The sequence below is a fragment of the Excalfactoria chinensis genome, chromosome 1, assembly GCF_039878825.1.
Source record: "Excalfactoria chinensis isolate bCotChi1 chromosome 1, bCotChi1.hap2, whole genome shotgun sequence".
In the NCBI taxonomy this organism is placed as follows: domain Eukaryota; kingdom Metazoa; phylum Chordata; class Aves; order Galliformes; family Phasianidae; genus Excalfactoria; species Excalfactoria chinensis.
In genome coordinates this window covers 50,536,430-50,553,040 of record NC_092825.1, presented here as the reverse complement: position 1 = coordinate 50,553,040, position 16,611 = coordinate 50,536,430, and the positions used below count along the sequence as shown (strand labels likewise).

The following is a 16,611-nucleotide window of genomic DNA, read 5'->3' as shown; positions in this document are numbered from 1 at the left end:
GGTTGTAGCAGCTGCTTTTTGTTCAAGTGAGAAATCATGGCCCTACAAATCTGCACCTCTTCTCCCAGTTGTCCCTTGAGCAAACATCATCATCTCTCACCCTGTCTCCCTCACTGATCTCTGAGTGCAAGCACAGTATACTTTTGGATTTGAAGCTTAAGAAACAAGGCAATACAATGTCAAGGGAGAGGTACAACAGAAATGAGGCTGTTTATGGCAAAAACCTAACAGGGAGAACCCCGGGTACCTTGTCAGGGAAGAGCTCAGCTCACTGTCCTCCCACTTACAGCAGAGAGAGACAAGCCACAAAACCAACCTACAAGGTTTAGAGATGAGTTGTTAGTCATCATCTTCTGTCTTCATAGAGGCATTCCTGCTCCTGCCTTGTCCCAGGAACACTTGGGAGAGGCAGATGATGGAAAAGAAAGTGCTGTTTTTTTTCCAGACTGCTTAAATATTTAAGAAGAACATTAGAAAAGAGCCACATTTTTAATTTTTTTTTTTCCCAAAAAGAAAACAAGTGAATGAAATACATTTTCATTCCATAAATAGTATTAGCAGCAAACCCTCCCATCACTTTTAAGTGGTAAAAGGTTTACAGCACACAAAGGCTGTAAACGCTGCCTGCTCACCTGTAAGCTTCTTCCTTACTGACCTGTACAGTCCTTACCTCTTCACAACGTGCTCTCGTGAACCAGAGTGAGAGAAGGTAATAACTGATAGCCAACTTTTGGTTTTCTGAACACTGCTGTAGTGGGATAATTGCTTTATCTATCTACAACTGTTGATTCCACTGCCTCCAGACCAAAGCATTATTGTAGTTTCTATAGAAGGAGCCCTGAGCGCTGACATTCTTTGCTCTGTGCCAAACCACATCCTTCAGTTAACAAGTATTAGAAAAGATAAATACAACTAACTGCTACCACCATTTTTTTTTGTCTTGTTTGTTTTTCTTGCTGTCAGGGCTGTGGCAGTTAAGGACAAGATGGCTTACAGGTCATAGCCATTACTCAGCTACATCTCTGGGTTGTGGCTCTTCCCTCAAAGGACAATGCAAGGTGTGTTACGTATCCTAGCACTGGGTGGGTTATCTGAGTATGCACAGCATGTGTGAAAAATCTCTGTTCCTCATATTTCCTTTCTAGCAACTGTTCACTCTTAAGCGCACCGTTCTCATTCAGTGTTTTGGCTACAGAGTTTATTAAGTGGTCGTAGTGGGGAGACCAGAATGAAAGGAATACTCCTCATCTGACATAATGCTGTTGTTGGCTGGGGAAACAAGGAAGAGTTCTGTGTTTTTTTCCTTCCCCCATTTTAATATCCACAAAAGTTTCCCTCTTCCTTTTCTTCATTTGTGTCCAGCGAGGGCATCACCAGTTGAGTAGATTCCATTGTTAATCCTACAGTCCTCAGTCCTCATTGAGTCTATTAATTCCTCTTCTGAATCCTCCTCTTCCTCCTCTGGGGTCGACAGACTGGATGTGGGGCCTTTACATATTTTTAAGTGGCGAGTGAGGTGATATTTGGTTAGATAAGCCTTGGTGCATTTTTCACAGATATAGTCCCTCTTTCCTTCATGTGAGTTGAGGTGCTTCTTCAGATGATTTGTCCTCAGAAACAGCTTGTCACACTTGGGGCACTTGATCTGCCGTTCTCTGCAAGAGAAAAAGGTTTAAGTTTGCTTCTGCAGAAAGGCAGCTGATGTATTAAATCGTAGGGAGGTGGGTGACAGTGCAAGTGGCAGAGTCACTCTTGTTCCTAAATCTTGGTTCCAACACATCTGAAGCAGAAATAACAGAAGTACCACAACACTGACACGTAAGTGCTGTTTTCTCTCAAAAAGCAGCATGTTCACGCAGCCGTTCTCTGCTCCCCCCTCATGCTCCTGGCAGAAGTCAAACTTTTTGGCTCAACTCCTCGCCTGCACCCAACCAGTTATATTTCCTGATGGTAAATCAGAGGGGAAAAAAAAACAACACCACCAACAAAAAAAACCCACAAGAATTCTACAAGTTTTTTGGTTGTTTCTTTGCCTTTTAAGTGAGACTGAACTCTGGTTAAGCTCCATGTTTTGGCAGGACAAAGGTGTTGCCATGGTGTAAGGGTAAGTCGTCACCCCCCCCCCCCCCCCCCCCCTTCTTTCTATCCTGCATAAACAGGAAGGGAAGGAACGAAAAAGAAAAAAATAATAAAGCTGCTGAGTGTTAACAAACCTCAGATGTAAATGCTAAGCTGAGGCTTACCAGACTGCAACAGTCAAATTGCACATGACTCTGCAAAATACCTCCCACCTGCAATGCTCCTAGCTCTGGCTGTAAGAACAAGCAAAGCAAATCTCTTAGTCTCTCTCATGCTTGCTGCACTATTCTGTCTCCTAGGCAGCAGGAAAGCAGCAGCAATCTGATTCCAAGTGCATACAAGAACCAGATGCTGAAAATGAAACATTCAGAGGGATTAGTTTTGGGAAAGCAGCCTTTAAGGGAGGGACTTGGGACTGGGAGTAATTCCAAACAGGATGGAGTAAATTCGCAGAGCAAAGGGAAAGATCCGGCCTGGCAGGGCTGAAGGACTGGGTGAGACTTCCAGATAAATGGAGGAGGGCCTGGGGGTGCCATCTCCCTGCACAGAAGAGTCAAGTGTGTGAATGAGAGTTGAGGGTGGAAAGGGTGGGTGGAGAGAAACAGCTGGGAACAAACGCACTCCCCAGGTGCAAACTGACTAAGAGAATTAACTAAAACATAAGAATGACATTATTAAGGACTCATGTTGTGACTTGGAAACAGTTCTCAGCAGAGAACTAAACATAAATCAGCTGTAGTGATGAGCGCTCCAGAATGCTATTTCACAAGACAGGATGCATGCCTGTAATTTTTTAATGACAAAGGAAATTCCAAACAAACACCAGAATAGTCCCAGCAGCAGCAGCAGGCCAGTAACGAGGCATTTGTCCAGACAGATTTCTCCCTTATTTTATAGGTGAACCTGTGCTCCCTAGGCCAAAGTATTTGCACACTGAATTCTCAGGTCATTAAGCTTCATTACTGACTGCAGCCCAGCACATCCCCAGAGCTCACTTACTGTGTGTGGGTAAGTACGTGCTGCTTGAGGTCCTGCCTCCGCATGAACAGCTTTTCACAGTAATCACACTTCAGATTCTTCTCCCCCGTGTGGATGACCATGTGTGACTCCAAGTGAGCCTTCTGGGTGAACGACTTGTCACAGAGGGTACACCGATAATTCTTCTGACCTACAACCACACGCATATACCCACAGTCAGCATGCCAAGAAGAACAGTAAGCAATCAGTCCCAGCCACTCCTGAAAAGCAAAGTTTCACCCCGAAGGAAGGCAGATTCTTTGTGAACAGAGCTTGTTTTCCCTCCTGCAGTTCTTTCAGGCTATGCATCAAGACCTCACCAATTACAATCACTGTTTAGCTATGCAAAACAGAAACCTGACTTCACTTCATCATTCCCAAAGCATTTCACCTTCCAGCCCAAGTCAAAAAAAAATGCACTTCATGCTTCTGTTTCCAAGCACTGAATCCTTCCTGTGGTGTGGGGCACTGCACTCTAATTATAATAGCCATAATCCTGTTCTTGCAGTGCTTGCAGCCATTCAGTCTCTCCTGCAGGACTCTCTTTCCACTGCTTGTTTGCACCAACCCCACCTCCCTGGTTTAGGCATTAAAGCGTCACCAATATACTAGGACATTTTCCTGCAAAGATGACACAGAGGCCATCAGCATGTTCAGACTTGGTGAGTTCTGATGAGTGAAAGAGCTGAGCCTTAGCCACTTCAGTCTGACCCCATAGTCACCAATTTCAGTCTTGTGCCATTTGCTTCAAATGAGTAAGAATGAGGGGAAACATCTCAACCCCACGTTTAAGTGGGAAACTGTCCATATTACAAGCTCTTAAACCCAGTTGGCTTTTTCCTCATGAGCAGAAGGGAACACTTGTTCTATCATAGCTGCCAACCGCAGAGCCACTGTGAGGGAACAAGAGGTTTCTGTCTTGCAAATGAAGCCTTACAGTTCTTCCCAACTGTAATGCACTGCAGTTCATCAAATGCTCATTTAAGCATGGCACAATCAAGCAGAACACGGGGCTAAATACTGTCCTACAAGCACTGAATCCACCTCAGTCCTATCCCACACTGGTCAGCACTCTTAGATGATGCCCAGTCATTAGCTGGGCTCAGGACAGACCAGAGATCATTCCTACTAACAGCCAGGATGCTGCTAATCTTAGAAAGGGGGCAAGAGCTTGGCTTTACGGACATGAGCTACACCCTGTGAGCTGGCCCAGGGATCAGAGAACAGGTCCTTCCTCAGTGTTTCCCCTTCAGAGAATACCCATAAAGTCCCCACAGCCCTCACCTGTGTGTATCTTGAGGTGCGTGCGTAAGTTGCTGGGATCACTGAAAGCTTTGCTACAGAAATCACACTTGTGTGGCTTCATGCCCATGTGCCCCATGAAGTGGACGTGGAGCTTGGAAGGGGAGATAAAAGCCTGGGGGCACATGGAGCACTTCCATTTCCTTTCCTTGCCATGGCCTGGCCCGTGGCTACTGCTGTGGCCCTGGCTGGGGAGGTGGCTGTGAATATGGCTGCTCAAATGGGCCTTGAAGTCCGCATAGGAAGCACATTCCTTTCCACAGTGGCAGATGTGCACGTCTGGATGTTCAGGGACACCTTTGGGCACAAAAACAGTACTTTTAGTGAGGCACAGCAAGGCCTAATTGGACAATGAACACGATCCACATTAACACATTATGGTAGGAAAACCAGCTGAAGAGGTTTTCACTCCAGCTCCCTTCAGCTCTGATGTTTGCTTTCCAGCTCTTTTTATATAAGCCTAAATTAACACAACTAAATGGGGAGAGCAGGAACACCTTTCAGTGAACAAGACTCTCTCAACAGCAGACAGAAGAACAGAAGAAAATCAGCCCTTTTCCTACAAATCTCCAATCTTGTGCTCCTGATCAGTGGAATTAGATACTTAAGTATTTCTTTTAAGTGATGACACTCCCTTCGTAATGAAATGGAAACTATGATGTGCATCACTGACAAGGAACATTAAGCACTCCCAAGTCACAGTACCCAGAGGTGGCACTAAAAGGAATTTATGTTGGGTAGTCCCTGCAAAGCCAATGAAGGTGAGTGCTTACTTACCAAGCTGTCGTGCGTAGTCCCGACTGTAATAAAAGCAAAGCTCGTGCTCAGGTGGGATGTCCCGAGAGGTGCAAAAGTAAATTTTTCCATCATGAGGGTAAGCCACCAGATTCTGCTCTTCCCGGTTCCTACAGCAACATGGAGAGTTATGGAAAATAAGTGCTCCAGGGATACTCAGAAAAATAAAGGAAATTCCTATAAATAAATAATGAGGAAACCTCAGCACTTGCCAGCACATAAAAAAAGTCCGTCTCTTCATTCATTCGTACATTAGATGTTAGAAGGAAATTATTTATTCAGAGAGTGGCGAAGAACTGGAACAGGTTGCTTAAAGAAGGGAGCCACCCCTAGGGCTCTAGTGATCCCTAGAACACCTAGCTGGATGGAGCCCCAGGTAGCCCATTCTGGTGGGTAGCAACTCTGCCCATAGCAGGGGGTTAGAATTGGGTGGGCTTTAAGGTCCCTTCAAACCTAAGTCATTCTTTGATTCCATGAAAAGAAATAAATAAATCAACACTGTCTTCACAAATACATCCAAAAGGAATGGGCCAACGGGAAGACTAGCTAATACACAGCAAACTAATATAAAAAAAGAATGTGGTTTAAAGCATTAGAACAATGTTTTACTACAGCATGTGTATTGGCTTCCCCAGAACATTCTCCATTGGGTACTTTGATTCACTGTTCTTCACCTAGTCCAAGATCCCTAGATGCTTCCTGCATGTCCCCTGATCCTGAGTTCATGACCTACCTGGGCAGTCAACACGACAGGCTGTGTGATCTCCAGCACAGCCTCCTATAAGCCCAAATTCCAAGACACTTAGCATGGTACAGTCAACTCTCACCTGGCTTTGCGTACAAACATCATCCAATTACATTCAGTTTCATCAGTTGTAATGATGCAGAACTCCAGGACACCATTGTGATAGATCTATCAGAAAAAAAACCAACAAAAAAACAGAAAAAAAACACAAAGGCAATCTTAGGATAAAACACAGCAAACAACACAGTGAAAGAGCTTCTTTCTCTAAGAGAGGATATGTTTACCTAGAGCATGCCAGGAGGTCTCTATTGCCGCTGTCAAGGCCACAGCCCTGTTTTTATTCCTTATTTCCCCTTCACACAGAAATCTTGACATCTCTGCTATCCAGGAGACTAGAAAAATTATTTATCAGCATCTTTCCCACTCAACGCCTTCAGCTCCCAGCAGAAATGCATGTGGTTATTTTTCCTACGAGCCAAATCTTGTGAATAATACTGGGCAGATACTAATAAAATACTCTTGTGAATAATACTGGGCAAACAATACCTGCTTTATTTATAAAGATCGATTTTATTTTCTCAGTATGAAATGGTGTGGCAAAGAAAGCTTTGAAGCAGCTTTCCTACAACAAATGATTTATTGAAAGTCTCCACAGGCAATAAACAACAATACAAAACAAACAACTGCTGCCTAGGAATATACAATCTCTGCTGGCACTTCACATAAATACGGGAAACCACACGCAGCCCTGTAAAAGAAAAGGCATTAAAGAAGCTCTGTTGTCAGGACTGATTACCAGAATACTACATGACACAGAGCTGTGATATGCTGATACTAAGTGTTAAGCAATCAAACTGCATTAGTTTCAGGTTTTGGCAAGGCTGATAATGTACAAGCTGCTGTGTCATGTGGTGTCCTTCATCAGAGAAAGGCACGCAGCAGTCTGCAAGCCAGGCACCCACTGACCTTCCAGATGTGACTAGCTGCTTTGTCTGTCCAGTCAGCCACCTCCAGAGAATGGCTCTGCTGCCCAATCAGAGGTCCAAAACAAGTCCTTACAGGAATGGTTTCTCGTGTCCACACACCTATCAGTAGAAGACCAACATCTGCAGAAATCAACGATTTAAACAACTAAGAATGCTTAACAAAAAGGTGGGAGACTTAGGAGATAATGCTCCGAGGATAATATCTAGGCGTAAGATCATCAAAGCTTCTATTTCACATGTAGAGCACACCTAATGCAGAGACAAGAACCACCACCACCACATGACACTATTGGAGCCGCTTTGTTATAATTGCAAATCTTCACGTGTTTGCCAAAAGCAAGTAATTCACTTTTTAGTAAGCTACAAAACTAAGATCCTAGCCACTTGTACCAATTAAAGTTTTCATGGCACTTTCTGCAGAAGCAGAAAATTCTAGTTTCAGTAACTACATTTTGCCTACCTAATCCCCAGGAATTTCCAGAACTGTTGCTGGGCATTGTTAAGCAGCTTCTGCATTTCTCCCCAGAGGCAGCTGTATTTCTGTCATGGGCAGAGGGATTCCTGCATGTATATTATTTATTATTAAACATCCATATATAGAGATCTACACGAATACACTGAACAGCTTTCAGGAATAAACTGGAAACTAGTGGAGCTTGAAAAAAAAAAAAACAACAAACAACAGATGTAATCTACTCCCAACAAGCAGCAACACTAAGCAAGCCAATAATCACATTCTTCTCTAGCCTTCAGATCCTTAGGGTATTGCACTGTATTCTTCGATTTCCAGGTGACAATGGTGTGTAATACAGTTACAAGGTCCACATCCAATGACAAGGTCAGTCTACGTGCCAAATGTAGATGAAGGGGGGGAAAAAAAAAAAAAAGAGGCACTCTTGATCAATTCTCCAATGAGAGCATCCAGGAGACCCACAGGTAGCAAACCAAGCTGATAAACAAGCAGGCAGAAATACCTTCCATTATTTCTACTTGTTATCTTCCCCCAAGCTGCAATTGCTGTGTTTTTTTTCTTATCAAAGCTGTGCCCAGAAGATTTAGCACATGATAAAAATAAACATCATACCTTGCTTGCACTTGACCTTATCAAATGTTACAGTAATGCTGTGTGGCAGCACCCCTGCAGCCTAGCTGAAGTTTAAAAAGTAACCAAGGGACAAGAAGTTCTCATACATTCAAAAACAACAGACAGAAGCCAGGGTGACTATAGAAGAGGGAACCATTTCTCTCTCGCGGTGTTCCTTTCCCCACATTAAAATCCCTACAGTTTTGCATTTCAGGCAGTGAGCATATTTTAAACTGCTGCAGAGAAGCACGCAGTAATCTGATTCTTACCCACTTCAGCTCCCATGAGAGACTGCCGTAGGACAAGCTGCTTAGGGAGAGAAAGCCTGGCTCGGCTCTCTATTGGGGTGTCCGGGACAAAAGTGACAGGTCCATGGTCAGGGCAGTCTGATGGATATGCCTTGTCACACAGTGTGCACCCTGCAGAGAGAGGGAAGGACAACAAGCATTAAAAAGATGCCACAGCCCCTGAACTGCAACCAGTTCCCTATCAATGCGTTATAGATCAGCTTCTGCCAAAGGCCGCTTTTATCTTGCTTAACTCAGAAGCTTTGGGAGCTTTTGCTCAAAATACTATGTGCAATTCTATTACAGTCAGGTGGGCACCAACATACATATCACTGTTCCTATCAAATTCAGATCAAACATGCAGATCCCCACCTGCCTTCCTCCTCACCGAACTACAACAAAACTGAGGGTGTTTTCCCCAGAGCTGGCAGTAAGGTTCATGGGAGAAGAGCCACGTTCGCTCTGATCAGAAGGGACATAACCTTTAATGGAAGGCAGGAAAAGCCAGGCCACCAGCTTTCTAACTGAGCGTGGTTTCTGAATTTACCAGAAGCACAAGAATTTTATGGCGTGCAGAACCTCATGGATATTCAAGAAGAGGGGCAGTAAGGTTTTCTTCCTCAAGTTTTTCTGAATTGAATCTATAACCCCCCTTATTTCTGTTTCAATTCAGACAGTGCACTGTTTCCTTTGAAGGACCCACTGCAATACACTCACAGAGACCACCTTTACAAGACGGTACTGAATGGAACAAATGAAGTGTCCAAGAAGAGTCAGCATCTCCCCCTTCCCAGTCCATCATTTGGTACACAGAATGCCAAAAAGAAAAGCACTGAAAGTCCTTAGTCCAGTAACTTCGGGAAAAAGCACATCATAAAATGCTCTCACCTCAAAAAAGGCTGTCAATTTAATTCTCCATGAATGGAACAGCCTCAGTAAGCACACTCCTGATAAATCACTTATTTCTTAAATAAAGATGCTCAGCTGATAAAGCCAGATCTCCACAAAGTCCTTCTTCAGTCCCTCGACAGCCCAAATGCAGTTTAAAATACCTTATCACAGAAATAGTCTTCAGTACGTATAAACAACACATCCATTATTTAGTCTTTAGAAGAGGATTTTGGGAGAGAGATGTTAGCATACCAGAATCTGACTCCGTATCAAGTACAGTTTGAGCAACTATACAGTTACAGCTACGAAGGCACTCAGGAAATCATCAAGTAGAGCTCATATAGAATGGCTTCATATATTCAGATGACATGTAAGAATACAGCGGCTACACCCAACCCAAGTAACAATACTATTTGTAATACTAGTTTTTAAAGCCTTGCCTACCATGTAGCACTAATTTTAAAGAAGTCCTTCATTTCACAATCACTTAGACCTGTAGAAAATGCACACCTTTTTCTTCCCACTTAGGAGCAGTGTAAAAAGTTTTCTGAAAAACGCCCTGATTTCTGCCTTCTCAGTGACGAAAAGCCATCAAGAGGTTCTGATTCTTCTTCCTTACTGTCACTTGCCTGGACACAAAGCCACGTTTTATTTAAGAAAAGCTACAGAAGAACAACAGGTTACAATGCAAACCTTCCCAAGCCAAATGTATTTCAAATGACATGAAATCACATGGCATGCAGTAGCCATTCTAACATCCTACCAATGAGGAACACCAGCTGGGAAACAGCTTAGGTCTCAAGAGTGATAACAAGATTCTCAGCAGTGTAAGTAAGTGACTTCATCACGAGCACGTTGCATATGACAGCATTTGGATCATTTTGTCTTCAATAGGCAACAGATGTTAGCAGGAAATCCTGACTGCATTGATGGCCAAACTTCTCATCTAGGAGTTACAGCTTTATCACGGTCTAGAGCCATCTGAATTTAAGTTAGAGCTTATTACAAAGAACAAAAGTTTTAATTCAAGTGCCTGACTAGACCTGGGAGAGACTACACATTAAACTGCACCTCTCCCATTGCTGATCAGGCACCATTTCTTTCAATTCCTTAAAAACTTTCCATAAGCAAATCTTGTCAGAAGACATGCAGCAGCAAGTCCACTTCAGGTGCAAGAGCAGTGGTCAGCAATGCTACCACAGTTGGTAGAACTGAACATAAATGCCACTGGCCTTACACTTCAGGGGCAGGAAGCCAGATATGTTGCGGGTAGGAGCTCAAATCTCTATCCCCATGAATGAGAACTTGACAGTTCTCACACACAACTCCTTTAACTATGAGAGGATTAAGAGAGTGCAATGTCCACTGCTTCTCCTTTCCTAAAATATCTACTAGCCTGTGTACTGAAATCCTTTGATGAGAATAATTAGAAATATTAAAAACTTCCCTCCCTCTTCTTGGTCTTTTTTTCCCAATAGTTCCTGTTGAGAACATTTCCTCGGTGGCTGCTCAAAGTTTAATAACAATTTTAGGAAATGACACAACATCAAACTCAACAGCTGTACCGCTTGGTGAAATGCACAGCTCATATTGTTGGTTTTCTTCTTCAAGAAGAGAAAAATGAGTCATTTGTGATGCGACTTTGAGAAACGAGAGTATCATTTGCAAAGGACAGCATCAGCGTACCCACAAAAGGCATGATCGTAAGGAGCTAAACTTCCAACCTCAAGGCAGCATGGGAAAGTGATTCAAAGGGAACAATGCTAAAACACTCTACTGTGTCTACCAGTTAGAGGTTAATCCACCGCTGTCAATGTTCCAATTTTGGAGGACTTGTTAGATAGCTATGTTTCTTCCACCAGAAATCCGTAACACTGACAATGGGAGTTATGCTATCCCTCCCAACAACAGCTACAAAACAATTCCCACCCAAAGAAAGCAGCAAATTCACACTCACATATGGTAAACAAGGTTGCCATGTTCTCCTTGTTCGAATTGGAGTCTTCCATTTGCAGAGAGGACGGTACGAAGGCAAGATTGTCTGCGGACACATCCACGTGACCCGGCCCCATGGCTACTTCCTGATTTATGGAAGACACTGCCACTGGCTCAAGGCTGAGGCCCACTTCGTGCAAGGCTACCGAGTCCAGGGAAGCGAGGTTGTGTGAGGTAGAGAGTGCCACGCTCACAGAGTTGGTGCTCATGGCCACGGTATGAATGGAGTCATTTAGTGTGCTGTCCGACATCCCTGCCACCCGCCCAGCGATGTGGTCGGGCTCCATGACAACAGGGACAGGGAGTTCCAAAGTGCTACTGTGAATGGGGATGACACCGCCGTGCCCCACTGCGTCTGGTGTCAAGTTACTTCCCACTGTGTCCACGGCCAAAGGTTCATGGCTCCGGGAGCCATTTGGCATCTGCGAATGTTCCCCGGCTACATCGTCCATTGTAAGCTCCTCTGTCATCCCATCTGTAGAGATGGGGCTGGTTACCCTCGAAACACTCTCCATAGTGATTGTACTATCCAGAGCTACCTCGTGGCTGTCACTAGGATGCATGTTTTGAGCACCATGTGCGTTGACTGTACGGGAGTCCATGGGCACAATCCCTGGTTCCAGCCCCACAGTTCCACTGGGCTGGTAGGGGTCTAGGGCTGAGGGATTGCTGGGCACTGACAATGCTGGATTGCTATCAACATTGATAGTGTTGGGATGGATGTACTGAGGCGGAGGTCTGTCAGCCAAGTATGATAAGATACCTGGTAGAAAGAGAAGGGAGAAGAAATGAGACGTCATCAGTTTTCAAATCTGAAGCAAAAAAACCCAGTCATTGCAGTGTAGTACATTAAGACCTAAATCCCTACTGGTGTGCTCTAGCTCAGCTCCTGCCAATACGAGGAGACACGCTCTTTATATTATGCCCAGTTAAAAACCTGCCTCACAAACATATGCCAACCTGACACTCCTTGTCAGAATATCTTTTAACAACAACAAAAAAAACAAAGCCTCCATCCAACAAGGTAAGTCTCTGGTTATCTGTTAAACTTAACTGATTTGTCTCTTAGCTATCTGTCAGAGCCACGCGTCTGGCTGCATTTAGTCTAGACTACTCAGTACACGGATCAAATCAGAAAAGGCTCTTCACATTTTAGCCATAATTTCTCATTCTTAAGGACCAGCCCAGAAGCAATGAAGGATTTCTAATGGAATCTAATACTTGATTAAACCCAGGTTCGCCTTTGCTAGAAGTAGAAACAGTTCTCCAAGATACATCCAGCTCAAGTATTTAAGTTGTAATGATAACTACTTTGTTCCTCTACAACTAAATGACACCTCTGTTCATTTCAGAGCTCTTCAACCATATTTATGAAGGACTAATATCTCTCAAAGTTATCTCGCATCACCCGTTCTCTTTCCTTAGAAAGAAAATATGCTGTTTTTCCTTATAAACAATAGACTGGTTAAATTTAAATTAGAAATCCTAACATCTTTTCTGGTAGTCCTGGAAAACTCCTCACCATCAAATAACCTGCAGACTTAAGATACAAGGAAACACTAAAGAAATCACTATATTTACATAGTATCAACTCCTTCAGTTAGCCAAAGCTGACAAATCTCTGGAGGAAATTCATTGGCACAATCAAATAAACAGTGCCTCAAGTGTAAACAGAGAAAGATTTTGCAGATTGTGCAAGATCAGTATCAGCATGCTTCTTTTTAGCCTTGAACCCTATGAGCCATTTGTTCTGTAAAGATTTACCATTCTAACACGTCCAGTATTGTAAGCATGCAATTATGGTTACTCTTTCTGCAACACAACCCCCCACAAATGGCTAAGTGAAGAAATTAGTAGTAAATGGATGGTTAATTTGATCAGCTGCATCAAACATTTCCACAAGTGACACTGATCTGTTGCCCAAACAAGGAGGATTCCTGAAGGAAGTAAGATGGCTGACAGAATAGGTCTATAAAACATCAGACTAAACATCAAGTAGACTAGAAAAATACAAAGGCTAAAAAAAAAAACAGAACACACTTCTGTATGAATTATACCAGCTCAGAAGAATGACAAATACCTCTGGCCCTCAGATGCGCTGCTTTCTCCTCTACTCTTTGCCCACAAAATGGCAGGCATGTAAATACACTAGGGAAGGTTACTACTAAGCAGCTGGCAAATACAGACGTGAATTGTCAGGTAGCTGGACAAGACCTGGGCTGCTGTATTTCGTTTCCTCATCCAGGCTGAACCAACAACATTCACAGGGTGACCTTGAAGTTTATCTAACCCCTTCCACCCTGTCAATCTCAGCTACAAAACAAAACAAGGTCTACATTTACAGCTCAGATTTCCATGTCTTGATACAGTAACATGTAAAATTCTACATTTTTACTCCAATCTGCATGCTAATAGGGATTTGAGATACATATCAATATGTTTGGCAACCAACCCTGAACAAAAATGAAGAAAAACTACAACATGGACTAAATATGGGGGGGTTAATAGATCATACTCCTTAGCTGTTGGCTTGCTCCTTTTGAGCACTGAAGTACTGTAACCATTTTACATGCGTAGCAAGTGCTATTTCAGACTACAGAACAACAGCAACAACAACAAGATGGCAGCAATTTTCAAACTCTACCAAGATATTTGACATCAAAACAATGCATTCCTTGCATTCTGACGATCTTAAAGCAGGAGCAGTAAGAGGTTCCGTTTAGAATAATAGAATGGCCTGGGTTGAAAAGGACCATAATGATCATCTAGTTTCAACCCCCCCTGCTATGTGCAGGGTCGCCAACCACCAGACCAGGCTGCCCAGAGCCATATCCAGCCTGGCCTTGAATGCCTCCAGGGATGGGGCATTCACAACCACCTTGGGCAACCTGCTCCAGTGCATCACCACCCTCTGTGTGAAGAACTTCCTTCTATTATCTATATCTAATATCTATAGATAAATTTAAGTAGTTTACCTCCTACAATTCCCTTCATATACATATGTGCACATACAACAACAGAGATCTGAAAGTGAAGGTCTGTAAATATCATGTCAGACTGCACAAAAACTTATGCTCTGCAAAATGTTTCAGCTACTTCACAGTGGAAACCAAGGGGCTCTTAAAACAATTCCTCTTTGCTTCCATCCATTAGCAGCAGACCACTCACCAGGTAGAATGTGTCTGAAGTAGCTGCTCTCCAGGTGAGGGTATGGCGGTGGAGGTAGGGTGTAGTTTCTTTCTGGTATACCACACATCACTCCTCGATCCCCAATACCCATTGGGAGCATCAGAGACAGAGCAGAGGGCAAGGAACTCAAGGAGGGGCCCAAGTTTGGAATTGCAACAGGCAAACCTGTGAAGAAAAATGCCCATTTAAATTCAGTGAAACTAGTGGAGCTTACAGACAAACAAGCTAACAAAGAGATTACTAATTCCTCAGCTCGCTGTAGAAGTAAAACATGGTGCTGTCAGCATAAGGTGACAGGCTTCAAAGAAAGGATCGCAGTTATCATAGCACTGAGAGACACGCCTACATGTGGCTAGATCTTCCTTTAAACACATTAGGTAGGATCTACTTTGCAATTGTAATGGACTTCTGACTGTTCAGTCCCCTGGATGAACACCTAGGAAAACGGCTTTGCTTTATGGATGAAAGACCATTATATTCACCTGAGTAAAGATGGACTGAAACAGAAGATTTGCAGTGACAGGTCATGTTTCAAAGGACTCTGCAGCCACACACCAATCCATAATATAAAAAGCCCCACTGGAACAAAATGAGACCCCCACTAAGGCATAAACCTAGTAAGCACACATCCCTTTTGTCCTCCCACATAAGCAATTGGCTTATGGTCTATCTTTCCACAGTCCTATATATCCTAATTACCTGCAAAAGATGAGACTTGCTAGCAAGGCAAGCACTGCTACCCAGTTATGAACTTTCACAAGACAATAAAATGGAGAGCATCAGTTGCAATACCCTTAAATGGGAGCTTCTCCCGTTACCTGGTGCCGGTATGGGGTTGTGAGTGGGTGATGCTGCCAATCCCAGATGACTCCCTGAGACAGGCAGGGCATTGCTGACAGTGGACGAGGTCAGCTGGTCCATCCCTACAGGACTCAGGTTCATTTCATTCATTCTAGAGGGCACAGAATAGAGAGCGGAGGTCAAAAAAAAAAAAGAGAGAGAAAGAAAAACAGAAACAGAAGCATTCCTGAGTACTGACTGTGTGGAAGAAGGGCTGAACAAACACTAACTCAAAATCAAGTACTGACACGTAAGAAGACTGTCTTAGAAAGTAAAGCATAAAGTACATCAGCCACTCACACTGTGATTATGCCATGGCTGAAGTGTACTAACGTCATTTGATAGCAATGACCAAGAGTAGAAAGCCAGACCAAAAAGACAAATAAGAGCATAGCACCTTGCTTCCTACCCGGAATACAAAGCCTCATTTCTTCCAGTCAAAACCACTGTAAATAAAGTATTGTGATTGCAGGTCAATCTGCAAGCTGAATGTCACACTTATTTGGACAACATTACCCAAGATGGCTTAAAATTTGTAATGGACACAAAATCCACAATTTACCATCAGTCCAAACCTGGCCCACGGTGACAAGAGTCACCTCTGCAGAATAGCCATTTTACAGAGCTTTAAAAGCCTACTTCTGAAATGGTACGTGCTCTCGTCTTATTGAAAACTGGCACCACGGGTGACACAACCGCTGGTCGAGTAGCTGCACCTCCCCAGTCACTTAAGCAGCTGTAGGGCAGGGGCCGCCCAACAACCCCAAACCCCAGGCTGTGGAGAAGTCAGTCGTCGCACGGCACACCCCGAGGTGTGATACCACGTAAGTGGCCTGAACCAGACCTCAAGAGATGCCAACGGGACACCGTCGTCGCCTCCAGCTGCGGGCAGCTCCACGAACCTTCGCTCTGCCCATCGTTGCAACGCCACCCACCCATGGGCTCAGCAAACAGCGCGGCCGAGCACAGCTATGCGAGGGTGATGGATCGCAGGCCTGGAAGCGGGGAAGAACACCCGCAGCTCACGCAGGCCCGGGTCTGACCCCGCACGCAGGGCTGCCAACATTCGTCGCACTTCAGCCCGGCTCCAGCGCGACACTCCGTCCCACAGCCCCCAGCGGCACAGGGCTGCACGGCTGGCATCCTGGCCGGCCGGGTGAGGCCCGCGGGAGAAGCCGAATGAAGGAGTCCCGTTCCCCTCTCCTGAGCCAGGCCCGAGCCGCCCGCGCACCTCCCCAGGCCCCTAAGCCCCGGCGCCGCTCACCTGGGGTACATGGAGCCCGGCGGCGGGGCGGGGCCTCTCCCGGCGGCGGAGCGGCCGCGGCCGCAGCCGCATCAGGGCCCTCAGCCCCGGCCTGCCGCCGCCCCTCGGGCAGCCGCCTGCCCCGGCCGCAACCGCCG

At 44.6% G+C, this 16,611-nt stretch overlaps 1 protein-coding gene across 3 annotated transcripts; it reads right to left on the bottom strand.

Annotated features, from left to right (window-relative positions):
* Positions 1-472: 472 nt before the first annotated feature.
* Positions 473-16,611, bottom strand: PRDM4 (PR/SET domain 4). 3 transcript variants are annotated; one of them, XM_072334948.1, is made up of 11 exons: positions 16,475-16,611; positions 15,189-15,322; positions 14,350-14,535; positions 11,144-11,944; positions 8,278-8,427; positions 6,905-7,044; positions 6,021-6,106; positions 5,176-5,303; positions 4,381-4,695; positions 3,079-3,247; positions 473-1,655 (listed from the first exon to the last, which is right to left on the bottom strand). In XM_072334948.1, exons 1-11 carry the CDS (start codon positions 16,483-16,485, stop codon positions 1,349-1,351), a joined length of 2,427 nt encoding a protein of 808 aa, XP_072191049.1. In that variant the 5' UTR covers positions 16,486-16,611; the 3' UTR covers positions 473-1,348. The 3 variants fall into 3 exon arrangements, with proteins under 3 accessions (XP_072191049.1, XP_072191067.1, XP_072191058.1); XM_072334966.1 differs by having other exon boundaries at positions 6,905-7,023; XM_072334957.1 differs by lacking the exon at positions 16,475-16,611 and adding an exon at positions 16,055-16,126.

Excerpts from the sequence above, each read along its gene's own strand:
- PRDM4 (XM_072334948.1), bottom strand. Across the intron at positions 11,945-14,349 it reads CTTCAGACACATTCTACCTG|GTATCTTATCATACTTGGCT; the intron begins GTGAGTGGTCTG and ends TCTTTCTACCAG. Across the intron at positions 6,107-6,904 it reads CAGCTAGTCACATCTGGAAG|ATCTATCACAATGGTGTCCT; the intron begins GTCAGTGGGTGC and ends TTTTTCTGATAG.